Below are 27,136 nucleotides of genomic sequence, written 5' to 3' on the forward strand. Positions count from 1 at the left end.
TTTATTTATTTGCACCAGCTAAATAGAGGGAATACAAAAGAATTTCCACTGCATGAAGCACGCTTTCATTCTGGCACACTGGGAACTAAATGCTACATTGAGTTATAAAATGTCAAACTGTACTTATTTCAGCCCAGTGAAGCTTGATGCATTCAGAAAGGGCAAAGGCTCACAAAGCCACTTGATTTGTGTTTATTATATATAGATTATCAGTCTTCCAAGCACACTGACAAAGATTCCAAGACCAGTTTGGACAGCGACACTTTCAATTGTGAAGTCTTTAAATTAGGGTATCCCAACTTAAGGTTTGTTAAAGAGGCACTTCATCTTGAAATTAACTTTTAGTATGTTATAGAATGGCAATTCTATGCAACTTTTTAATTGACCTTCATTTTTTCTTTTTTATAGTTTTTTTTTTTTTTAATTATTTGCCTTTTTCTTCTGACTCTTTCCAGCTTTTAAATGTATTGTTATTGCTACTTTTTCTTTACTCATCTTTCCATTTAGACCTTCACCTATTCATATTATCATTGCATGGTTGCTAGGGTATTTTGGACCCTAGCAACCAGATTGCTGAAACTGAAAACTGGAGAGCTGTTGAATATAAACTAAATAACTCAAAAACCACAAATAATAAAAAATGAAAACCAATTGCAAATGGTTGAAGAATATTACGCTGTACATCATACTTATAGTTCATTTAAACTTCAACTAACTAACTAACTGGCGTCTGAGGGTTCAAGAATTTATCATTTATAGATATAGCTGGCAGGTGGAAGGTAAGATACAATTGCAATTACAGCTCTTTTTAAACTATTCCAGCTAAAATATTCACCTCAGCTTTGGCAATGGCTTCTCCACAACCTTGGTAATAAAAACTCAGGCTTTGATTGGATGCAGAGAGAACAAGTTGTCCCAATCTGTCTCGTACACCATTAACTCTTAAATAAGTATTCACGGCAGCCAAATACTGGCTATCTGTACAGCCGCTGAGCTCCACTCCCTTTTCCTCAGAATTTCCTAAAACAGAGATGAAAAACAAATACGTACTTCAGAACATTTTGTGCAGAAATGAATATAATTACACATGCTACCATGTAAATAAAGCAGGCCTGTACTAGATTATTGTGCAGACTATCCAGATCCTGGTATTGTATTAAAATTCATTTTGTTTTATCCTGTGATGTAGTAGGATATATGAGGACTTCTTATTTCCAAGAGCTCTCTTAAAGCCCTGTGCTTTAATGGGTAAAATAATAAATCACTATGGACAAGTTCATATCTTTCCACTTACTATCACCATAAAGTTTATCACTAACAGACTGATTATATTTAAAGTCTCCATTCACATGTTCTTATAGAGAATCTCTTGTTTAGTTTTATGAGAGCTGTTTAATCAATACAACAAGTCAGAATTAAGTTACACACAACAGAATTTCACATATATTTGTTAAGGTGTAATGCTGACCTGAATAATGCTGAATAACTACTGAATCTAAAAGGGTCTTGAACCCTCAAAGTCCTAAAAACTGCGAGATAGAATGTATCAGCATGTCTACAATGGGGGTGGAACTAGGGTTAGTCAGCAAAGACACCTGCTTAGGGGACAATCAATTTGAGCAAAGTGGTAGGGGTATTGAAGTTTATTGGTTCAAATCCAGTGACCTGAAGGTGAAGGTATGGAGGGGTGTGTGTATGGATGCTGGGTTTTCATTTGGAGGGGTTGAACTTGATGGACTTTTGTCTTTTTTCAACCCGATTTAACTATGAAACTATGTAAGGTATACATAACAGCTCATTGTGTACCCTGGTGTGTATCTGCCATAAACTCCTACAGTATGTAGTTCATGGGGGGATAGCATCTTGCCACTGTTCTAGTTTACACCTGTTTTTTTTTTTTTGCATTAATTCCTCTTAAATATATTAAACTCCCCACATATTCATAAACCAGTCTTTTGTAATTGTGCTTATGCAGGCCAATCATATGCAAGGTGAGAGTGTTTTCCAAGAAGAAGAATACTAGCTATCTGTAATGTATCAGTTATCAGAGTAATCCGAAGTAAAGAGACTATGGGAACATGAAAGATACTCCAAACCAAAATGAAATCTAGCTATCCACGAACTGCCTCCCCACCAGCTAGAATTTAAATCGCCAGTGGGATGGCACTCGGAGCACTTTGTTTTCCGAAGTCGCCCGAACTTGGCTCACTAAGGCAGTTCGGGAAGATTAGTCGTCTGAAGAAGAATCGATTTGTCGGAGGGTGACTAATCTCCCCCAGTAGCTTTGTGTGCCCCTGCCCTTAGGGTCATCTGAATGAAATGGGTACTGTTTATAGCCACAGAAAAATTAGCTAAGATCATTTCTGGTCTCAGCTTCTATTCGTACCTTGTATCTTTTGTGCAACATTAACCTGAAAACATCTCTTTCCACTGGAAGCATTCATAGTCAGAACATCATTTTCATTAAAAGTGGTCTGCAGCTGGACTTCATGTTGAAAAGAAGAAGACGAGTATTGTCCTATCAACCCCATTTTAATATTCTCTGATGCTCTAAGCTGAAAGAGAAATCACATATAGGGTTTCAATACATTTTTTGCATGTCAGACTTTAAACCTAAGTTATTATGTAGATATTTAACAAGAATATTAATGTTTTTGCCTGCTTTGGTCTGTATGGTTGAGCTGTGGTGTAGAGGTTGCTATGGCAATCATGTTGTGCCAAGTGTGTCTAGGGATGGAGGCTAAAATGGTAATAGACGTTAACAACAGTCCTGCAACAGCTGGTATAGCCTGGGAAAATGTGATGACCTTGTCTGCCGTGCCTCACACAAGGGATACTTTGACAGTGTTTGGAGTGATTTAGGGTCAGACCAGGGCACCTCATGCAGTGAACTGATGAAAGAAAGAACAGCCAAGTGGCAGCTTCTAAATGTCGCCAAGCAGAAAATATGACTCAAAATGAATGATTGTTTTCACAATTAACGTAACCGGTATAAAATATTTGCCACAAATCATGGCTACTTTCTGGTGCTATCTGCACGGGTACAGACCTTTTAAGGCAAGATATTTCAACATATTTGTGCAAGAGAATACTTGTGGATTTTCTGTATCCTTTAAAACCCATACACTTTAAACTTTTACATTTACCCATAGTTTTTGCTACTGCTGAAAATCAAGCAAAAGCTGCAAGGGGTGCATATAGGGCTTCCTTGTACCTCCTGCGTGAAATGTAGGAACATGCCTAGGGGTCACCCATATTCCTTCTCATGTGCCCCCCTTCCACTTTGCTATTCTGCAAGGTGCAGTCGGCACAATATCAGGTGATAGGTGCCACACTTTGGGCCAGATTTAATTTGAAATGAAATTTAGCCCTTTATCGTCATTCTGGGAGAGTTAGTGCAAATAGTGATGAGCGAAATTTTTTGCCAAGTTTAACCGAGAAAATGATGCCCATAGAATTCAATGGGAGAAAAAAAATTTAAGGAAAGGAAAGAAGGAGCCGTCCTTATGAATAAGGTATATGCCTTTGATAAGCTATGTTATATAGTATATCTACAACATTCTCTCCATGTGATTTCACTTACACGCAGACTAAGTGAATAATTCTGTTCTTCCTGTGTTCCAGTTTCATCCAAGGCCAGTGTAAATAATGCGTCATCCCTTTCATTTGAGGTAAAGCTAAGTCGGTTTTCAGACCTTAATAGTTCTCCTTTGTTAAGGCTGTGTTTTCCAGAAATAACTATTGGCTGAAAATAAGACCCAATGAATATTCTGATGAGAAACAAGAAATGAATTCAGTGCAGTTGTATAGCAAGGTTAAATCATGCCCCAACTTACATGCTGGAGATTGCACAGTTCTAGTTGCAGGACATGTTCGACTGTATCCATGTAATTTGTGCCCATTTTTGCTGAAATGTGATGCTTGTTGCAATCCGCCGGAAAGATATTTTCAAAAATTGCTTCCAACTGGAGAGTGTCGGGATCACCTTCAATGTGTTTCTGTGAGATTGATTAAAAGGCAAATGATAAAACTGACAAAATGAAATACATATGGATTGTATCTTCATGCACATCTTTCCAATATCCCTACAATTATCTTTATTTACAGGTATATACTGTATCACTGACATATTCCACAGTAAAGTCCTGCGTGGAACCATATATGTTTATAATATACGTTTCTAAATCTGGATATTTTTATTAGAGAAACCACAGGCATGGGTATATACTGTTTAAGTAACGGTGCAACTATTGCAAGTTTTGAGCCATGATAAAAAGAACATGAGAAAAAGAAATGATTTCTAGATTAGCGTGTGACACAGAGAATAAAAGGATCCCACTGGCTGAAATCAAGAAATCTTTTCTTCCAGGAAATTCTTCATTTCTATGAATCTTAATTATGACATCAACTTTACCTCATACATCATCGTTTGCTGGAATTTTTTTGAATTCCACATTATGTCCATGTACTGTTGGAAAGTGGTAGAGTCCTTCTCCATATACCCACATGCTTGAATGTTTCCCACACTTATCAGTTGCTGGATCTGCAGTGTAATAAAAGACTTGTTAAGACTCACCAACAAAGTGCAGATAACAAATATTATCAGTACCTCAAAGATCTAGTAAATAACTGCCGATGTAGCAGCAATAGTTCTGCCCATACTTCAGTTTGCAGAGATAAATACAGAATATTAACTTCATTTAAATCTATACTAGGGGTGTAACTAAAAGTTACTGGGCAAAATCTTTCCCAAACCTAGATAGAGAAGAAGATGCCTGAGCCAATTTCCTAACGTAGAAGCTAAATTGCACCAATGCAGTTACTTAAAGCAATAGTCCAGTTTTTAGCTTTGATCAATCTGCTACACTTTGTAGAATGAAAGCAAAGAATTGATTGCTATCATTCTACTAGTAACTGCACTGGTTCAATATAGCACCTGTGCTAGAATGTAGATTGAATTCTGATCTGTTTCATACACACATGTGGGGCTTTTTATACATGTGGATTATAGCAATATGACTTAATAAGATCAATATGACTTAATAAGTATTTCTTTCTCTAATGAAACCCCTGACATCCTTTTTCCCATTGTGGCAAGGCCTTTTTGAGTGGCCTTATTACTGTATTCTGGTGCCAGTGCTGCATCTGCCAATAGATTACAAATTCAGCACACCAGCCTATTTATTTATTGCATACATTCCATCCTAGCATGAAGGTATCACTAGGCTAGGCGTCAGAAAGGAAGGTTTTCTTTACATTTTATTAAATTAACCAGGCAAACTAATAAAACGAAGCTACAGCGTCGTCAATCTAACGTCAGTGACATCATATCTTTATGCCGGAAATGCAGTTATAAAAAACGCTGGTGGCTTTTCTTTTTTAAAGCAGGATTGCCTTCAAAAGGCCGAATTTTTATGTGTGAGGATTTGAGGGACAGGCCACATGTCTAGGGCATTAGATGGATCTCTTCTGTCTTTATTATGGCTCATTGAACATGTGTTTGAAAAAGTGGCCACTTCAAGCATTTGCACCAACATTACTATTAAAGAAGCCCAAATGACTTTAATGTACCCGCCCTATTAAAATTAACCTAAGCATATGAGTGCTAGCGAAGTTTCTCTAGCCAAAATTCGCCATTGTTCGCATTTTAGTGAATTAGCGTAGTGGTAACGAATTTGCGCCTGGCGAAGTACCACGGAGTGTGGTGAATGGGTCGCTGGCTAAAATTTGAAAAGTTTATCCCCTAGAAACCTCGACCAGAAAAAAAATCAAGGTTTATTAAGTGGGCCATGTTATACTGACATGATAACTGTCCTTCATCTGAACATAGCAGCAAGATTATAACAACTGAGCAGGAATTTCACCTGGCTAAAAAAACAATAATATACATAAAAGGAGAAGGAAAGGCAATTTACAAAAAGAGGATCACTGGGCCTAACTTTTGGCACCCCTAAGTATAATTTGCCTTTTGTTCTCCTTTAACATTCCTTTTAAAATATGCTACATGTCCTCATTTGGCTTTTAAATGAAACAAAAATTTGAAAAACATAAAGGTCTTTATAAATCACACTGTTCATACCTGACCTGGCAAGATGCTCACACAGGCATTCCAAACTCTGGAATCATTCATTAATTTATCATCCAATGTGATTCTGAGATTGACAGGGAGTCCTTTATTCCAAGCAATTTGTGTCTAAATGAAACCAGAGGGAAGTGTTAATGAAGGCAGTGATGCTGCACTTTACCAAACTGTTCAGGATTATATGTATCATATTCTGTGGGGCATGGATTGTGCATTATCAGTGGATTTGCCTTAGGGTAGGACTCCACGAGCGATTTTGTCGTGAACCACTCATGGAGTCCTACCCTTATTCATTAGTCTGTCCTAGACAGATGATTGGGTGAATGCCCCTTAGTATTCATTCCAAAATCATTAAATTTCAAAATCTGTGAGGAGCATGGGTGCTTACCGCACACCAGGAATGTGTTCTGAACTGCAGAAGAGCTGGAATATTTAGGTTATATTTTTTACTTTCTCTCATCAGAGCATGTCATGTTATTTTCAAATAAGATTTCCATTTTATGATTTTAATCATATGATATGCACATTATGCTCACTGTAAGCAACATACCTGATGATTGTATTTGCTTCCTCTATTTTCTGACAAGGAACTGACTTCCAGGTGCCTTACTGTGAAGTTGAAAGGATGGCTAATTCCAAGCCTGCAGTCTAAACGTTCCTTTCCTATCTTCAGAGAAGAAGAAATTCCTGCCTTGGGAGAAAATAATTATAAGTTCACATAACTTCAGATTCAGAATTGCAACACGTACATGCATTAACATCCTGCTGGTGTTTAAGCTCACATGTACCTATGGGGCAGATGCATGCATACAGCTCTATGACCGTTTTACTAGAATGGAATATATATGATATTATAGGAAACAATATAATCATCTGATGGCAAAATTAAAGGGGTAATTCACCATTAATTTAACTTTTAGTATATTTTAGAATGGCTTATTATAAGCAACTTTTAAATTGGCCTTCATTTTTCTCTGATTCTTTCCAGCTATCAGATGGGGGTCATCTAAAAAGCAAATGCTCAGGCTACAAATGTATTGTTATTGCCACTTTTTATTACCCAACAGTCTATTCAAGAACTTTCCCATTCATACATCTCTTATTAAAATCAATGCATGGTTGCCAGGGTAATTTCAATCCTAGCAACTAGACAGGTGCTTAATGCCAAACTGGAGAGATGAACAAGAAGCTAAATAATTCAAAAACCATAAATAATAGAAAATGAAGACCAATTTCAGATTGTCTCAGAATATCACTCTCTACATCATACTTAAAGTTAATCTAAAGGTGAACAATCTCTTTAACATTTGCACCACTGCTAGTGCTGCTCCACTTTTTTTTAAATGAAGCCCTAATCACTGGTGTTCAGAGGTCTAGCATTCATATACAAAAGATTTTTAATGCTCCATATGCAGGGACATTTAAAATAAATACACATGGGTACAGAATGGAATTCTTTATGAATTATTTAAACATTTTAGTTCCTAATAAATAAGGATGTGAAACTAAGCTCATTTTAAGTCGAGCCTGGTTGTTGGACATTGATTGTCAACTGTCAGTACCTGAGCAATTAGAAAATTAAACATTGTCCTTACTGAGCCCCAAAATCAGAGCTTTTATTAGAAATATGTTCTATAGACTTTAAACACAACAAATCTTGTTATTTTGTTTTTAAATATTGAGTTTGTTTTATCTCACTAGGGAATCACTTCTTTAACAAAAATCTGATATATTGGGCTTTCATTATGAGCAATGTTCTTTTTAGGATAATGATCATTTTCTTTTCCGCATTTTAACACAATAGGGATAGCCATTGGCCGTACAAATCTGCAAGAAATAATATGCGCACATACCTGGTCTCTACCATTCCAGCCAATGGTAACACGATCCTGGTGATTGTGAACTGAATGCTCTAAATACATTTTGACTTTGCCATGTCTAATGGCTTTAGGAAAGAGGGACTGAGAGAACTCACCTACAAAGTAAGACGATGTTCTGTTATTGGTACGCAAACATTCAGGGCAAATAAAACAGCAGTGCTAAACTCTGAATTGATCCCAGATATTAGGAACATCAGCTAGAGATTATCAAGTTGATATATTAGGATATGCACATGAAACAGTAGTGTAGCATAGTCCCTGATTTTGTGCTTTCTTTCCAAAATGCCTTTGGAATTGGAAGCTTTAGGCAAGTGCCACGCATGGTGGATTCTCAGCCTGCTGATAAACATCATCCGAGATCCTGCTCCTGCACTCCTAAAAGCTTCTTGATGTGTCTGCACCTGAAGCCATTGCATCAGCCCCGGTGCAGGCACGTTTCTGCGTCAAAATCTGCTCGACGAGCCTGCGCCCAGGTCGACTCGATGGCTCCAGATGCAAGCACTTCAAGAAGCTTTTAGAAGTGTAGGGTCAGATACTCAGCCTGCAGTTATGTGCCACTACCCTTAGTTATTCATACATGAAATTAAACCTTAATACTTATCTTTGTAAATAGCATACTGATAAGAATTCCTGATAAATACATACAGTATCTAATAGACAGAGGGGCACAACTGATGGATATTACTATTTGTAAAAATGGTTGGGGCACTCATAGTGATCTGTCGTAACCCTTAGCCACTGTGTAGCATCTGAGCAAGTGATTAGGGTCACCAGAGTAGAAAATAACTGTCTATAAGCTTAATGTGTGTCATGTGTGACATAAGCAAGAACATTTTTTGGGAATGGGCTGATGGATGCAAAGAACTGCCGTTCATTAAGGATGGTAATCAATACATTGGCCAAATGTATAGAAAGACAGTGCACACTGTAATCGACAGAAAGGCAGCTATGTCTCAACTCCCCAGGAAATTATAATGTATCTATGATACAATATTTTTACGTGCCAATGAGCACATATAGATGGTTAGTGTTTACCAACTATATACACTATAACTTGAGAATGAATACTTTGAGTTCAAAATTGAGTTCAACCTCTCTAACTGATAGTTGATGCACAGTGCTACTACGTATATGCCAATGTTTCTTACATTTAGAGGGTTATTTACTAAAATCCAAATTTTTATGATTATTTGAATAAAAAAATCCACGATTTGACCTTATTAATTATTTAAAAAGCTTGATTTAATCAGTTCGGGTAAAAAACAGATAAAATCGCGAGGAGACCCAAATCGTTACAAATTTTTCAGATTTTCACGAATCACTGAATTTTTTCAGGCTTTTTATCAAAAAGTCAGAATTTTTTGGATTGTTTCCCAAAAAGGTCGGATTTTTGGACCAATTCCAGTGCAGACCACAGAATCTTTAGATAGGGACTTCTGCTATTGACGTATAAACAACCTCGGCAGGTCTGAGATGGCGGATTTTCAAATTCATGTTTTTCGCTTTAATAAATCTGGAAACAATTTTAGTTTTAAAAAAAAAACCCTGAAAAATTTGAGTTTCACTCCAAAAAGTCCAACCGAAGTTTATTAAATAACCCCTATATATCAGACCCAAATGTGTTTCAGAATTGGCTTATGAGCTATTTTCTATTTTCTATTATAAGAGGAAGTGTACTGTAGCTGTATTCAAGTGACCAAACCATTCAACCTGAGAATATCTTATTTCAAAACCTCAACAATGAGAGCAACAAAAGAACAAAAACACAATTTGATTAATCATTGGTTTAACTCAATACACATTATTTGTTTAGACTGTGGACATAAACAGTAAAATTGCATCCTGAAAATTGTTTTATGATTTATTATGTCTGGCTGGTAGTAATAAAACACTCACCCATTAATTCATGGCCTCCAGATAACTTAGGAAACTGCCCTGTGTAAACACCCATGAGTGTCACTTCTTTGCTACCCCAAATTGTTTCCTGTCTCAGGGCACATGTTCTGTGGCTTTTCTCATACGCTGTCCTTATCTCTATGTGTGCTGGAATGGTTTTTAGCTGAAATAAAAGAACACACTTAAGGTTAGTTCTAAAGCTGCCAGCCAGCATTCCTGTAAATGGAAGCCAATATAGGCCAAACTGATATCAATGAAGGTGGCTGGAAAATCATGTAAGAACTGCACCAGACTACAAACTGGGCCCTTTTCAGACTTGTCTTCAAGGGGTTCAATATAAGATGATGACCTGATTTGACATATAAATGGGTCTGCTGGAAATTCATAGTGGAAGCAAAGGAAAAAATTCCATCCTGTTCAATCACATTTAGTAAAATAATGGTAAAATTTGAAATATGCTGTAGTAAACAGGACAAAAATACTTATTAGCAGAGTCATGCAGGCATTACACAACAGTAAGCTTTTACTTTCACTTTCAAGCTGTACAGAAAGTCCTGTGTATGCATAGTACAAGTCCTGTGCACAGTGACAGCTGCAGGCCATTTGTATAAACACCACACTTTGCTCTGCCATGTACCAGCATGTTCAATTTACTAAGTCTTACAGCATTTGCTGCTGATATGCCTGTGAGTGTCAGTGACATAGCAATGAGATGCTTGGGGTACATTTATGTCATGTGGAAAGCTGAGTAGTCTGATATCTGGTTACTTACCTGTGGCACTGTGTGCTCTAGCTGCACTGCGCTTGTGTAGCTGTTTACTGTAACGTTTAACATGGTAGACACCTTTATTTCCTTGTCGTCCATTTTTAGGAACGCGCTTGCCCCAGCTTCATTAATGGAGTAGCTCACCTAAGAGCAAGACAACAATGCAAACTGATAAGGAATCATAACTACATCTTAAAAGATATAATGATATTAACTTGTATTTTATCTTCATTGTGTCCTATTTTTGAATTCTGGAAAAATAACTTTTTGTCTTCTGTAATGTAAACTGGTGTCTGATTGCTAGGGTCCCAGTATCATTGTTATGTCAATGCCTATATTAAACCAAAACCTAATTCTAATATAAAATCCTCCTTTAGGACTAAGTGGTGATTGGTAAAGGATTATATCTTTTTTTAAGAATACAAAATACTCTCTTTAGTTGTATCTTGTTTAGCACAAACCTGTTTAGCTTTGAAGCTTCAGTAGAAGGACTATGAAGTATGTGTAGTGGATTAACCCCCTCCATCTCTGTAACAGCTGAAAATCATTTTTGCCTTGAATATGCTTAAGCCATGGGAACAATGTCTCTCAGTAGTATGCATTTTGGAATGTACTAACTCTCTAAGGGCTCTTACTCATGAGCGTTTTTACCTGCGCTCCCCTGCGTTCCGTTTTTCGGCGTTCAGCCGCAGGGGAGCGCAGGAATAGACGCATTTCATTATTTCAAATGGGGCTGCACTCACACAGGCGCGTGTAGGCGCCGAACGCAGGAAAAATGCAGCATGTTGCGTCTCAACCTGCGTTCGGCGCCTACATGCGCCTGTGTGAGTACAGCCCCATTTGAAATAATGAAATGCGTCTATTCCTGTGCTCCCCTGCGGCTGAACGCCGAAAAACGGAACGCAGGGGAGCGCAGGTAAAAACGCTCATGAGTAAGAGCCCTTATATTCCAAGCCAAATGGCAGCATAACTGGAACTATATTCTATGGTGCTTAATTAGATACTTGTGTATTAAGTGCCAAGATTTGACTTGTGCAACCTGAGACTGATTATGTCATTAAGAACACAAGCTCTAGAAGTGCTGGTAGTCATCTAAAATATGCAGACTGTTCTCTGAATCATATAGGAGGTCATTTGGATCTTCATGCCTTAAGTCTACTAGAAAATCCTGCAAACAGTAAATAAACCCAAACAGGCTGGTGTTGCTTCCGATAAGGATTAATTATATCTTAGTTGGGATCAAGTAAAGGTACTGTTTTATTATTACAGAAAAAAAAATTTGCATTTGGATAAAATGGAGTCTATGGGAGATGGCCTTTCCGTAATTTGGAGCTTTCTGGATAATGGGTTTCCAGATAACAGATCCCATACCTATTTGTTGCTCAAGTACTTCACAGTAACAGGCAGCCTGATAAGTGTGGTGTTTTGTTGTGCCCATATCGTATTCCATTTAGTGATTATATACCAGGTCTGGACTGAGAATCAAAATAGGCCCTGGCATTCTAGGTACACAGAGGCCCAAACAGCCCACACAGAGGCCCAATAAATAATGAGTGTCTATGGCATCTTACAGTAGCCCTTCTGGCATTTGCCAGAACCCACAGATTGCCAGTTCAGGCCTGTTATATACTGTATATTTCAGTGTGACAAATGAAACAGAGAAATCTACACTGCATATACGAGTAACTGCAGAGACCCACAACTCAAAGTAAGTAAATAATTAAAATGAAAAGGGAAAGTACACAATTCATTTTCTCATCTAAAAGTTCTCCAGATATGAAGTTTTCCCAAACAGCCTGTGAACCATTTCTTGTGACGGCCCATATAAATAAAAGATATGTTCTTAGCCTTAAATGGCCACTATACTTGTTATAGTCTATAAGTATTTGCCTAATGAATAAAATGAATAGATGAGAGTAAATTTATTTTCCATTTAATTTGTTTCCACAAGCTTCTATGAATGTATCACTGGCCCAAAGCATCCATTGTCTTTATAGGTTTTCCACACAGTTGGTATTTCACTGGTTTGTAATACCCTCTTGTTCCATCACTAATCCACCCCAATGCCTGCTAAAAGTTTACCTTTTTCTTTCTGATTCCAATAATGTCATAACTCCACCCAAAACACCATCGCACCACCCAATGACATCACTGCCCTGTAGTGATGTGCGGGTCAGGGTTTTCCTAACCTGCCCTGCTCCAGCCCGCGAAAAAGGCAAAGTTGTCCCTATTTTACTTGATGTAGGTTTATGCCAATGTTTGCACTTTTTTTCATTTGGATATTTTGCCAGTTCACATAAAGTTTACACCCACTTACTAGTTAAACCTGATGCCTGGGGGCACTGAAAGGGCATTAATGAGTCAGCTCACCATGTAATACCCACAATGTATTCTTTCTGCAGACTATATATATATATATATATATATATATATATATATATATATATATATATATATATATATATATATATATATATATATAGAAGCAAAAAGCAAAATGTAAAATATAGCAGCAATATAAGGAACGTGTTCTTACCTTAGTGATGAGATTACTTGAGTTTGGAATGTAGGGCTGTAGGAATGGCACATTGTGGACTGCTTTAATATTCACTTCATCTCTGAAGAAAGAAAACTTACATTGTTACAACTGCTGAAAATTATAATACCCCCTGGTAGCCTATTGTTTTAATCAATCTTGAGCAACTAGGGAATTGATATTCCTTTTGGTGACAGTTTTCATTTATAGTACCTTTCAAAAGCTTAAAAACACGTACAAGTGGGAATGTGATCATACAGGTGTTACACGAATAGAAAGAATATAGACTTTCTCTCATTACAGTCTTGAAGGAATGAGACAAATACTGAATATGTTAATAAGTGTGGCTCCATCCCTGAAGTCCTCTGAAAGCAGAAAGTGGTGTATTTGTTTAAATAGGAGGTACATCAGCCCCCTTACTATACTGTTCAATATCATTAGGGTGTTCCATCTATAATGTCATTTTTTCTTACTTATCAATACCCAAATTCATAGATAATCTGCTCGCTTATCCTATTGTGACATCTTTATCTTTCTAATACCTGCAGAGACACAATACCTAACCAACATCTGGGGGTATGTGTGCATTTTAACCCAGTCCAGAAATCCATGGCAACCAATGAAAGTCTTTTAGTATCCTAGAAGCACAATAACCTCCAAATACTGACTGCTGATTGGATGATACAATTAACAGGCAAACTTCATCCATACTAAACACAGATTAGTGGATACCCTGAACCTTTTTAGGTTCTAGGTGCACCAACTTCTCTAACATAGAGAAGGATAATTCTTTATGTATTTGTGGGTGAGACAGTGTATTGAATTGTATATAGGGACGGGCGAATTTATTTGCCTTGTTTCGACGAAAAAATGATGCCCATAGACTTGTAAGGAGTTGTGCGTCAAAATAAAAAGACATGCGTCAAAAATATTTCACCTTTAATGGGCGTTGGCGACATTTCGCTGGTGACGAATTTTTGGCGAAACAAAACGGGTCAAATTCGCCCATCCCTAATTGTATACAATTGTATATCACAGAGTATTCTACCTTTGCTTTTGAATCAACATTTTAAAAAATGGGTCTACATGTTCTGTGCTGCTGTCAATTACTGAGCTTAGGGACCCACTCACAAAATACAGTACACATAGAATATAAATATCACAATATAAGGCTGATTTGTAATTAATACAGATAATTACTACATGACAGCACAGAAACCAGTGCAACTAACATCAGAATGTAATAATCAGCCTGTAGCATCAGCTTATATGACAGGCCAACCTCATTTTCTGCCTGATAATTTGCGACGACCCCTAAGCTTAGCTTCTCAACAGCTGCTCAGAACCCACTGAGCATGTGAGTGTCACAGACACTTTCCAAGATTGCGACCCCCTGTGACAAGTTTGAAAAGCCTAAAATGTAACAAACAAATTGTTCTGTTTTCACTCTTTTGTGTTCTTTTTCTGCAGAAAAAACATATGCAAAGTTTTCTTTTTCTCTCTTCAAAGATGTTTGTTCGTTCAATGTACTATAGTTGACTCTGTGTAGTATGCATTAGCAAGCAGTTTTACTCTGAACAGATCTGTGGTTTACCCTCTAACTGGAACGCACGGTTTCTGAGAAAAATGATTCATTCTATTTGAGGATAGCTCACAGATTAAGCTGTATGTGATACATGCAACAGGTGTTCAAGTCACATTCTGGCCAAGCAGCAAGCCCAGCATATTGCAAATGAAAAACTATGCAAAGTGATTTTATACAGGGTGCAACACATTGGGGGGTTAATTGATGGTAAATGAGAAATGCATTCATTGGCTTTCATTAATAAATGTATCTTCAGTTTATCTAAAAATAGCCATGTTTCAAAAAGATGATGTGAGCAGTGTGTTTCTTTGGTGAAATGGTTTTGTTTAGCTAATACAGGTATGGGATCTGTTATCCAGAATGCTCAGGACTTGCGGTTTTCCAGATAAAAGATCTTTCCCTACTTTGGATCTTCATATCTTAAGCTACTAAAAAATAATGTCAACATTAAATAAACCTAATAGGCTTGTTTTGCTCCAATAAGGGTTAATTATATCTCAGTTTGGATCAAGTACAAGGTAAAAAGGAAATAATTTAACATTTTTTTAATTATTTGGATATCATGGTGTCTATGGAGATGGACTTTCTGTAATTTGGAGCTTTCTGGATAACAGATTTCCAGATGACAAATCCAATAACAGTATATGAATTTGGCTTTGGGCCTCATATAAAATGACATTTAGTACATTTAAAAAGGCGCGTCTAGCATTAAGCTACATTTCATTTCATGTTACATAGTTACATAGTTCGGGTTGAAAAAAGACAAAGTCCATCAAGTCCATCAAGTCCAACCCCTCCAAATGAAAACCCAGCATCCATACACACACCCCTCTCTACTTTTACATAAATTCTATATACCCATACCTATACTAACTATACAGTTTAGTATCACAATAGCCTTTGATATTATTATTATTTTATGTATGTAATTCATGTGATGTAGTTGTATAATCACATTTACTTTACAGTGCTACGCAATATGTTGGCGCTATATAAATACATGTTAATAAAATAATATTGTCTGTCCAAAAAATCATCCAAGCCATTCTTAAAGCCATTAACTGAATCAGCCTGTAATAAAAATACCTTGCCCTGGCAGTCTAGTGGTGCGACGCCCGCCACGCCGCTCCTCTTCCCTCTCTGTGCCGGCTTCCTAGTGTGCGCACAGCGCACACTCCTGTAATTTATAGGCGCATTCGCGCTGGCATGATTACGTCAGCGCGCAGTCGCGAAGTATAAGTGTATTTAAAGGGACAGTTTTTCTGTAATCATTGCCCGTGATAGGACTTGTTTTCCTTGTACCCCTCGTTAAGTCCAGGTGGCACCCAAGGAGCGCCTGCGTGCCTTTTCCTCAGGGGATAGATGAGAAGTGCCTATTTGCATAGGTTCCTCCTGAGGAGAGGGCGCAGAGGCCTTAGAGAACTTATAAGAGGTAACTAAGGCAGATTTATCACTGGCAGCCCCAGGAAAATTTGAAGAACCCTTTTCACCCCTTCTCTCCCTCTGTCTCCTATCCACCTGGATGGCAAGGGACATGAGATAGTCCAGGTTTGAAGACAGAGGATAATTAACAAGACTGTCTTTGACAAGATCTGACAGCCCTATACGGAACTGGCTACGTAGAGCCATATCGTTCCACCCGGTCTCTACTGCCCACCGGCGGAACTCAGTACACCTCCGCATCCCGTTTCCCCTGGCGTAACTTACGAATCGCGGTATCGGCCAAAGAGGCACGATCCGGGTCATCGTAAAGTATGGCCATGGTCTCATAGAAAGTATCTAAGGAGAAACGGGCTGGATCATAGGTGGGCAGTCTAAGAGCCCAAATTTGAGGGTCACCCTGTAATAGGGTCATGACGAACCTTACTTTCTTCTCACCAGTTGGAAACGAGTGAGGGAAGAAACCAAGGTATAATTTACATGCCTCTTTAAAGACAAAAAATTTTGTTCTATCCCCACTGAACTTATCAGGAAAAGCAATTTTGGGTTCCTGGGGTCTAGCAGAATTACCCCACATAGCAGAGGAACCCACAGGGGAAAAGACAACAGGACTGATTGGCTGCTGTGAAGTTTCAAGATTGTGGGTCAGATTGCGAAACCCCTGAAGCAAGTAGTTTTGTTTCCGCTCATGGTCCTCCATGCGCTGTAGCAGGGCAGTAAGGAGCACGGCAGCAGAAGCACCGTCTAGACTTTCGTCCTCCATGGCCCATGATAATGTCACGGCCGGCACCCAATACCAGAACAAGTGCCAAGTACCCTGGTCTCGGCTTGGCTTCACCAGTAGTGTGACCACCATTGGGCTTCAGGAGGAGCCCTCAGCTTACTTGGGTGCCACCTGGACTTAACGAGGGGTACAAGGCGAGATGTTCTGGCATTGGGTGCCGGCCGTGACACAGCCATCACAACATCACCTGGCAGTGCATTCCACAACCTCACTGTGCTCACTGTGAAGAACCACCTACGTTGCTTCAAATTAAAAATTTTAAAGCTGTAAAATTTCAAGATTTATTAAGTGTAAAAACAACAAAACCACTAATACAAAACTTTGTCAGGTAAAAGTTGTCAAGGTCCTATAGAAGTCAATGGGAGCTGCGCTGATCCTATTTGACCGTTTTTTAATCAATTCAGACTTATAGAGGTTTTCGGATTTTTGTCCAAAAACTTTTTTGGTTTTAGAGGTGTTCATATTTTTTCAGCTTATTCAGTTTTATTTTCCGGTCGTAGTTTTTTATTTGGATCTTTTAATAAACGTCATGTCATTTGTGATTTTAGAAAAAGTGAGTTTAGTCGTGGTTTCAAAAACCACTAAAATGTGACCTTTAGTAAAGAGGCCCCATTGTGTGAAGGTATCAACACTCCAGTATCATGTTTTGCATGCTCACCTACACCTTGCATGGCACAGCATTAGGAGGCTTTGAGCAGGCTGAAACCATTTCCCTCAGTTTACTGCTATGTTCTGCACAAATATTTCTCTCATAATATTCTTTACTTCATGAGAAATGGATTTATAAAAAAACTGATAAATGACTCTCTCTCAAACCAGAAACTGACCTATCTGGCTAGAGGTTGCCCAGAAAATTTTGAAGCCATTTGGAGTACCTGGCTAAATATTCAAACTGTTTAAGTACATCTAAACTCATATAATGTATATGATAATTTTTGTAAATGTTCAAATTTAAAATAAAAATAATACCTTAAAAAAAAAAAGAAAAAAAAAGAAATGGATTTATATATGGAAGACTTTCCCGCCTACAATTCTTTGCCTGCACCTCACAAACATATATAGATGCACATCTTATAGATCAATGTAATGTCATAAAAAACTTCATTTCAAAAACATAATCTGCTGTGTATATCTGCAGAAGTGTGTGTGCCATTTGGACCATAAAAGTTAGTAGAAGAGGTCTTTTTCTTTCTGAAACAGGAGACTGCGATGCACTTGGGGTGAATTATAATTAATCTTACGTGAACACTGACCTCTGCTGCTGAGTTCTTGCATTTGCAGTAATAAATATGTGTGTTTTTCGATCACAAATAAGCTTCCAATTTCCACCAATGTTCTTGTTTGTCAAAATGAGCTGTAGGACCATCTGTATGTGTAAATAAGTGGGAAAATCTCAGTCATATTATCTTCTTTTATTATAATATAATTATTTCATGTTTTGCACAAACTTTTCATGTTATTTTCTGGCGCATGAAAGGGTTCAGATTCTACATGAACAAATTTAAAAGGTTTAGGGATATGGCACTTGGGCCTTTTGACCACCACTGCATTCTTGTGAAAACACACCTGCCGGTCCCCACTAGTGATACAAATACATGAAAAGTGCAATACTGAAAGCACACAGAGCAGTGACAGGTGGGCCTCATGTCTAAATAATACTTTTTTGTCATTATGAATGAACAAATCATACAATGTCCAATATGTATGGATAAGGCTGAGATCAACCTTATAGGAGAATACAACCTTTAACTAAAAAAAACTCTACCCCCCTACCCTACTAGGCCTCCCTCCCTCCTCCCCCCCCAGCCTAGCTGCTACCTTTTTTCATACCCCTCGGTGCACATTTCGGGGTATGCAGTTCACGGCAGCTATCTTTCGGGTCTTTTTGCGGCGATTTGGCAATTTCCATCAATTATGTTTGCAGTTGTCCCAAACTAGAAAATTGATCTAACTGCGCATGTGTCTCTTTGCCTCATGTTACCATAGACCCGGAAGATGCCTGCCGTGAACTGCGAGGGTAGAGGGGTAGGGTTTTTTAGTTAAGGGTTGAATTCTCCATTAAACACTGGGTCAGACTGAAGACATTTGTGCAGCACTTGTTTGTCAAGTGTCTTCAAGCACTTGCTATTCACTCCAGGAATACATAATCCTAATGGTCAGTACTATTGTACGTAGCTAGCACAGAAGAAGCTAAGTCCTGTTTATCCTGCTAATATGCAATGTGTTCACTTAGAAAATAGCATTAATAATTTTAGCACAAACCTCCTAATTTGCCGTTTTGTGTGCCTTTATGTGGGTTTACCCTGTATAACATGCATGGTAGTCCCATAAATTGAAGTGCTTGCTGTCCTTACTGCAAAGTGAACTTTATGTAGTGCCAGACCACAGTTGAACTCCCCCAGAGCATCCCTATTAATATTGTTGCAAACCTCTGATGGGCTAAGGCTGCTAATTTCTTGGCCTGCTCTATCTTTAATGAATATTCTTTAAAATGGATTGGGATAGGGCTGAACATCTGAGAAGTTGATGTATATCAGAGATGAAAAATATTTTCCCCTTATGTGATCTTTTGTTTTATCTGTTAGTCACATTCAGCTGTAAATTAATAACCCAGACATCCCCATTAGTCAGTACAGGACAAGAACTGGCATTGTAAGCCATTACTGCTCTACTTGTTCTGCTGCTATGTCAGGCTAATTATGAGAGATAATCACAGCTCCGAAGGCATTATATTTATTCCTTTCTGTTAAACAGCTTTACAAAGCAAATTTCCATTATGTCTTAATGTAAATCGAGGTTTTCATACATTACTGGCTTATTATGAATGAGAGTGTTAGGAAAAAGAACAAAGAGCTTTGCTTAGATCGTTCTTCTTTGTTCAGCATTCATAGAAAAGCATCAATGGGAAACTCAATTCTGGGCATAGGAGATCCAATATGGAAACTTTTCAGGAACACAGAGCAGGATTCCTTTAAGTACACAGTAGTAGTATTTAGACATAACACTGCTTCTATTCTGTAGGAAAATGCGAGGGTGCTTACCTGTGTTACAGATGGTATTCCTAGGATACGTAGCACATGGAAGGAATGTTCCACTCCTGCATTTATATTCATGCTTCCAGGCTGTTCTCTTAGTGCACTCACATCCACATTTAATATTTTCTTGCCAAAGTCCACACCCAAAGTAACACTTGATTTATTACCTTGCACCATAAGACATAAGAATGCACCATAATCACATCATGCAACCTTTCAGATTTAATGACACACTTTACAACTGGAACTTAATTAGGGACTTAATTGAGGAAGTAATGGAGAATAATGCTAAACATCATTATGAGCTGTCTGTTAAGTCATTTACTCATATCTCATCCTTCACACCCTGAACCTTAAAAACATGGAAACCTGAATAAACAAAGCTCTGTTTATCATAGAAAGCATCTCTCCCAACCGTATTGCATTGTTTTAAGCCAAAATCACATTGCATCTAGGACAACAGAAAAAATATGTATATTTATAAAATAATTATGCAGCGTTACACATGTTTAATGCCTCTGTTTATTATAGGACACCCCTCCAAACTGAATTGTAACCTAGAATGAAAATTTCTTGGTTACTTTTTGATCTCTGCCAAGCAATATCTTTACTGTCAACATGATAATAGGTTAAAAAAAAAGTCTCTGCTTTGGGTCAAACCCATACCTTCTTACACACCTCACCACTTATAACTTACCTTCCATACATAATGTACATAATCTTCCATTTAAGGCAACTGCCTTTGGATAACCATATTTGGGGAAAATGTCACTGTTGTGCAGACTCCTAATGTGCACCTTGCTCTCATCTGCTCTGCCAAGAAGAGCCACTGTACATGACATCCACGTCTCTGCAGCTGTGGTTTGCAACGTCACTTCTTGCTCATCTTCAGTGGCTTGAATTCCCATAGACACCTAATGTGAATGAGCAATAAGAAAGATAGTGAATCATTACAGGAATCACTAGTTAATAGATTTAAAAGGGATAGTAATCCATTTGGGACAAATTATCAGTCATTAAGTCGCATTGCACCATGAACTACTCCCTCTGAAATGCTTTTTAAAGTAAAAGGGGTACATTCTTCTGTGAATCGGGATATCCTGTATACTATTAGTATTGCAATAGGACTTATCAACCAAAAACAGGGCAGAGACATTGAAGCTACTCTATGTATGGTGCTTGCAAGGTGAATAACTTGATTACCAATAATATCCATTATGCAGAGAGTGCCCCTGCATAATGGACTCCTGCTAACAAAACAGTTGCAATAAAGGAGGTGGTTGTACACTGGTAAATTTCTGCTTTGCAAGGGCCAAGCATTGAGTTTCTTCAGTTTCCCTGTCTGTCCTGTTTAGCTCAATATTACAAAGAAAACAAAAGATTTTTCATTTTTAAAACTAATCATAGAATGTTCAACCCTATTTATTAAACTCTTGCTAAAAAAGGAGTATACTGCTCTTTAGAGAAGGAAACATTGACCAAATGTAAGTGTAGTTACATTTGTTAATATAGATAATGGACTGCCTTTAGGGTTGCCATATATGAAAACTATTAATGGCCTTCCTATGTTTTTAGCTTTCTTCCTAATTAATAACATTGGCATTAAAAACTTTTTCTATTAGCAAGTCAAGTAAAATACTGGTCAGGTGACCCAAGCTGCCTTTGTAAAAACAAATACTTTTCCCCATCTCACCATCTCAGTATAATAATTTAAGAATTATTAGGCTAGTAAAAGAGGCTTTAAAAGCTTTTGTCACTCTTGGAATTGTATGGTGGGTTCATTTTCCATGTAGGAGGCCACTCCAGTCATAAGTCCCTGTGACCAGTATCCATTACTTATCCAGGGTTGTGGAGTGATGGACAGGGATACGGTAATAGCCATTGGATATCATAACACTGTGCTGAGCTTGGGTGCCTGGCGCCATCACTCCAGAGCCCAGTGTAGGTGAGGGCTTCTACCAGGGTCTTGTGCTACTGCTACTGGTAGAGGGAAAACACCTCTTCTCCTTAAAATTGATTATTTATAACAATTCATTATTATCCAAATGACAAATGTACTTAAGAGGGTTCTGAATATTAAATTACAATTTTTACAAGCCTTTATTTCTCCTTTAAAACGCAATGCTTTAGTCGGTGTTAGATATTGAAAATGTGCAGCATTTGCTTGGCTCACGCACATAGCATTAAACTACTTTTATCTACTGCTGCAAGTTCAGTCTAGGACACAGATTTTATTTATTAAGCTACAGGGAGCAAAAACTAAATAAATAAATTCTGGAGATATTTGCAATTTTACTTTGAAAGATGGGATCCAGATCTGCATCCTATTTGTGTTAGAGCCAGCGCTCTAGCCCTTCATACTGTCTTTTTATTTGCTGACAGCTGACCATTTTTTTCACATATGGATTATTAATATCCACACAATCCCCCTGAATTGCCAATGCATGTTTTTATTCTCTAACAGCATACATCCTTTGTTTTTGCTATAGCTGAAACCATCTAACTTTAACCTAAACAGATTTACCCTGAAATGATCCCAGGCTTGCTAGTGTTTCTTCATGAACAGACATCTTCAGTTCTTAGATGGGAAAATGTCTGGCAGGCAATAATAAAAGGTGCAACTATAACACTTGATACTGGTGTTTAAGTTATAGCCAGAACTGTTTATGTATATAACATTTTATTATATGTACAAAAAGTTGCCATTAAAGGATGGTGAAAAACCCTTCAGTCCCCTTGATGAATATGGTTTACAATTGGCACTTTATAGTCAGTGAAAAAAGAAATTTGTCTCGAAATGTTAATTTGTTCTAACGTTTTACGAATAAGCTTCTTCAACAAAGTCTTCAGGATTAAAACATTTGAAGCTATGGATCTATAAGAATTTAGTATTTGTATGTTTCAGAATAATTCAATTCAAGTTATAAATATGGTCTCTTTTTTTCTGAATTTGGTGTTCTCATTCTTATAGAGACTGGCACTGGAGTCTTGGTGTGCATCTATTTCTATTTTATATATGTAATATTTGTCCTTGGAATGGGAAGTTATTGCCAGGTATGGTGATGGTGGAAGGGATGGGGTTTTTACCTTCAGAGAAGCTGGGATCTTGTTCTGAAGCAGCCAAGGCCAGTTGTGTAGAATATTTGTTGTCAGGTTGGTTCTTGTCTCATTGCCTGTTATTTGCACTGATGCATTCATGACCCTGGGTCCATAGTGAGTTGAAACACTGATGTTCCTTATTTCCTTCAGGTCCACAGTTGCCTAAGAATAAGGTAAGGTTGCAACAATGTATTATTATAAATTTATAATATACAGGTATAGGACCTGTTATCCAGAATGCTTGGGACTTCGTGTTTCCCGAATAAGGGATCTTTCTGTAATTTAGATCTCCATACCGTAAGTCAACTTAAAATTAATTTAAACATTAAATAAACCCAATACGATTGTTTTGCCTCCAAAAAGGATTAATTATATCTTAGTTGGGATCAAGTACAAGGTACTGTTTTATAACTGCAGAGAAAAGAAATTAAGTTTTAAAAATCAGAACGATTTGATTAAAATAATTTGTCCTATGGGAGATGGCCATTCCGTAATTCTGAGCTTTCTGGATAACGGGTTTCCAGATAACGGATCATATGCCTATACATTATTACAACAAGAATAATAATAAAAGTAACGCAATGCTGTATGAGTGTGCAACAATAGAACCAATACATGCGTTGGTGGTATTAAAAAAGTTGCCAGCTACATTTTTCATAGACAGCTAAACAATACAACCAAAACTTTAATGATCAGTACTTTTGGAGTCTGTGGATAATTCTCTGCAAGATGTATGGCAACTCACAACTATTCTTACTGTTTAAATATAAATATACAGAGAAGAATTCTCTGTGCATACAGTAAGTATTTAAGTAATTTACTATGTCTAGATGGAAAAATAAATGAAATTCAAGCTTTACATACAAATAGGCTAAATCAGACTTTTCCATTAAAGTTTTTGAAAATATAACATAGCCATGTACTGTAGGTCCTGAAATACTTTAAATAATGGAATACTGGACCAATGATTTGTTTAATTTAAATAATGGATTTATATCGTAATATATCAATACAGAATATTTGTGCAGAACCCAAGAAAGTTGAAGTTTGGTAGCTGCAATATTACATTGCTTAACACTATCCCTGGATTTCAAGTTAAAATAATCCCAAATGTTTTTATATACAGTATATAATCCAAAGCATCTTTCTGAATTCCCCAACTTCTGTGCATACAATAGGATAACGCAAATGACTGCACTTCTTTCAAGGAAAAATGGGAGTTAAAGCTTATTTATAGACAAAGCATATTTTCTATTTTAATGGTAGAATAGCCCAGGAACAAACATGTAGCAGCAACTCAGCATACCTCCATTTCCAATCTGTCCTCAAGGTGAATTTTTTTTAATACATCCAGATTTTGTATTATCTTGTAGCTGATTGAGAGGTGGTCTGCCTTCTGATAAAAACTCATTTCTTCTTGGATCTGCTTTTCAGTTTTTGAGAACACAATGCAATTAGCTTAGTTTAATACATTGAGCATAATATATATAATGTAACTGTCCTAGAAAGAGGTCCATTGTTCATACCTGATACAAATTGTTATGTCTGCAAATTATACTATCCTTTAAATTTATTTCCTTAATTACATTTTGACCCCCAGCATTATGCATTCTATTAGTCTTCAATGATTTATAAAACGAGACTTAACAGTACTGAGAATTACAGATGTGTCAGAGCCAACACACTTATCAAACGATGATCAAATGCTCTGGGCAGAGATATTAAAAAAACTCATACTGTGCAAAGGAATGCTTTGGCTTAGCTCCTTATTTGCCAATAATTGGGTGCTTATGTGGGAATGTAATAAAAGCTAGTAACAATAAAAAGAACAGAGAGAACAATTCCCCGCTTTGTACATAGCACTGTTCAATACAGTCTGCAAAAGTACTCAGCAATGAATTTGCAAATGAAAAGGAAATTGCACACTAACTACTAAAACATATTACAGACCCCAACAGGTTAAGCCTAGTTTGTACAGTGGAACTGATCAGCATTCTGTGGTTCAGAAACCCAATGGATGAGCTTTAGTTTATATAATATTCAATGGAAATTACAAGCAAAGCTTTCCAAGATTCCCGCTATTTTGCATTTGTGTAACCAAGCCTTTCTGCATATTGGATGCAAATGAGGTGGAAACTCTCATAGTGCTCATTTAGGAAGCACTTGAACCCTGGGTCTGGCTGAGTGATGCATTAAAAAAAATCAGATCACAACAGGGTCACCATCAAAAAATTTTGGGAGCCTGTATAAGCTATTTATATGAGGTCCCCATGAACACAAGCATGCAGTAGCAACATTTTTGGCCATACTCCTTGCGTGTGCTACACAAACGATCAACTAGCAGGTAGAGAGGTTTTTCTGGGATAAAATATTGAATTTGTATATTTTTTTCAAAAACAGCTACTATGATAAAGACTCGCCAATCATTTTACTGTAAATCATGGTGTAGCAACAGAGGAAACAGAAAGAAAAGCAGTTGAGTATATGTTCATGGAACATGTCTTGTTCCCAAAGATTAGGGGCCCAGTGAGATACATCTACATAACTTACATTAGATTCTAGGCAATGCTGGGCAGTTTTACTTCATACGTAAATTATGCAGATTGCATAACTTTTGCGACGAGAGTGGACCTCTTTCACATGAAGATTTCTCCGTGGCCTGGGATACAGTACCCCCCTCACCATTCCTCCTCTCATTGGCAGCCCTGGAGCACAGCACCAAGCAACACAGCTGCCCTGTTGTTACCCCCTGCTCCATACCATCTCTAATGAATACAGAGCTGCTGAATGCAGTCATTGCTGTATTCATGGGAGTGGATGCAGGTCTCTGTCTTCTAAAATGGTTTCTGTGCAAAGTGCGAAAAAATAAAGTGCCCCCTTTTTTTTTTTTTACAATTTGCACACTACATTTCTAGTCGAGAATAACCCCTTGTGTATACCGATTTTGGACACCCAAGTTTTAGGACTCTTCATTTTTGGATATAACAACCCAGTGCAATACCTGTTTGTTATCCAGACTGAGCTGAATAGATCTTTTGTAGAGTTCACTGCTTCTTTCTGTTGTCATATCCAGTACAGCTTTTTTAGGTACTCCGAGGTTCAATGCATGCTGAATATTGTGAGTTAGAATTGCATCCAATTCTTGCTTCTTCTGTTAATAATCATCACATATAAGAACATCAAGAATGAGCTAATAATGATTAATGTGTAGCTCGCTTTCTCTATACAGTATATATGTTGTATCTATTTTTATATATATATATATATATATATATATATATATATATATATATATATATATATATATATATATATATATATATATACACACACACACACACATACAGTGATATTACAAGCCCCTGAATATAAAGACACAAGGCTGATAAAGGCCAACTGCTTATATATAAGTCATGGACTTCCAATGAAAGTGTAGAGGAGGCAAATTGTATTCAAGGTGAGAGTATCAACAAAGGTAGCCCTATCTGTTTGTATCGCCAAGAAAAAAATACATTATGTAGGCACACAGAGTTATAACTAGGTGAACAAAAGATGGGGTAAGCGAACATAGAAATTATTTGAATTAAGAACACAATTACCTCAGAAACTTTCAGTATAAGTAATCCTTGTAAGGTGCTTTCATCAACAACAATTAACATCTGTGAATCTAAATTGGCTTTTTTATTGACAACAATGTAACCAGACCCATCAATTTTTAGTGGTGCTCCAAGGTCCTGCAATGGAAAAAAAAATATTTGGTGCTAGCCCCTTCTGCTTTTTCATCACATCCAATCATGTATCAAGAGTACCTGACAAATTACATTTACAAGGATTACAGTGACAGCATAGGAAAACCACGTAATTTGGTTAAATAATTAATAATTTGGGAACACAGAGACAAGAGATCAAAATTGTCTGAGAAGATATTTTGAAACCTTGATAAACACCCCTAGGGAAGATAATTTGAATATGTTAGGAAGAAGTTGAAAAATATAAACTCAATTAAGAGAAAAGGAGCTCACAAAAGACAAAA

The 27,136-nt window shown here is 37.3% G+C and overlaps 1 protein-coding gene across 3 annotated transcripts in view; it reads right to left on the reverse strand.

Moving 5' to 3' along the window:
* The window catches only part of LOC108701886, a 139,518-nt gene that overhangs the window by 16,813 nt on the left and 95,569 nt on the right, over positions 1-27,136 (reverse strand). Inside the window, exons 46-63 of one of the 3 annotated variants that reach the window (XM_041576155.1) lie at positions 26,703-26,837; positions 26,105-26,254; positions 24,410-24,529; positions 23,092-23,265; positions 20,702-20,918; positions 20,011-20,171; positions 18,223-18,335; positions 13,161-13,242; positions 10,631-10,768; positions 9,859-10,021; positions 7,936-8,057; positions 6,633-6,773; positions 6,080-6,193; positions 4,415-4,543; positions 3,837-3,998; positions 3,584-3,745; positions 2,387-2,555; positions 836-1,020 (exon numbers count right to left, since the gene is read on the reverse strand). In XM_041576155.1, the coding sequence (XP_041432089.1) occupies positions 836-1,020; positions 2,387-2,555; positions 3,584-3,745; positions 3,837-3,998; positions 4,415-4,543; positions 6,080-6,193; positions 6,633-6,773; positions 7,936-8,057; positions 9,859-10,021; positions 10,631-10,768; positions 13,161-13,242; positions 18,223-18,335; positions 20,011-20,171; positions 20,702-20,918; positions 23,092-23,265; positions 24,410-24,529; positions 26,105-26,254; positions 26,703-26,837 (2,637 nt within the window). Of the gene's footprint in view, positions 1-835; positions 1,021-2,386; positions 2,556-3,583; positions 3,746-3,836; positions 3,999-4,414; positions 4,544-6,079; positions 6,194-6,632; positions 6,774-7,935; positions 8,058-9,858; positions 10,022-10,630; positions 10,769-13,160; positions 13,243-18,222; positions 18,336-20,010; positions 20,172-20,701; positions 20,919-23,091; positions 23,266-24,409; positions 24,530-26,104; positions 26,255-26,702; positions 26,838-27,136 lie in introns of those variants that run through there. The other 2 variants (XM_041576156.1, XM_041576157.1) reach the window with 2 other exon arrangements.

The sequence above is a fragment of the Xenopus laevis genome, chromosome 9_10L (genome assembly GCF_017654675.1).
Source record: "Xenopus laevis strain J_2021 chromosome 9_10L, Xenopus_laevis_v10.1, whole genome shotgun sequence".
Lineage (NCBI taxonomy): Eukaryota > Metazoa > Chordata > Amphibia > Anura > Pipidae > Xenopus > Xenopus laevis.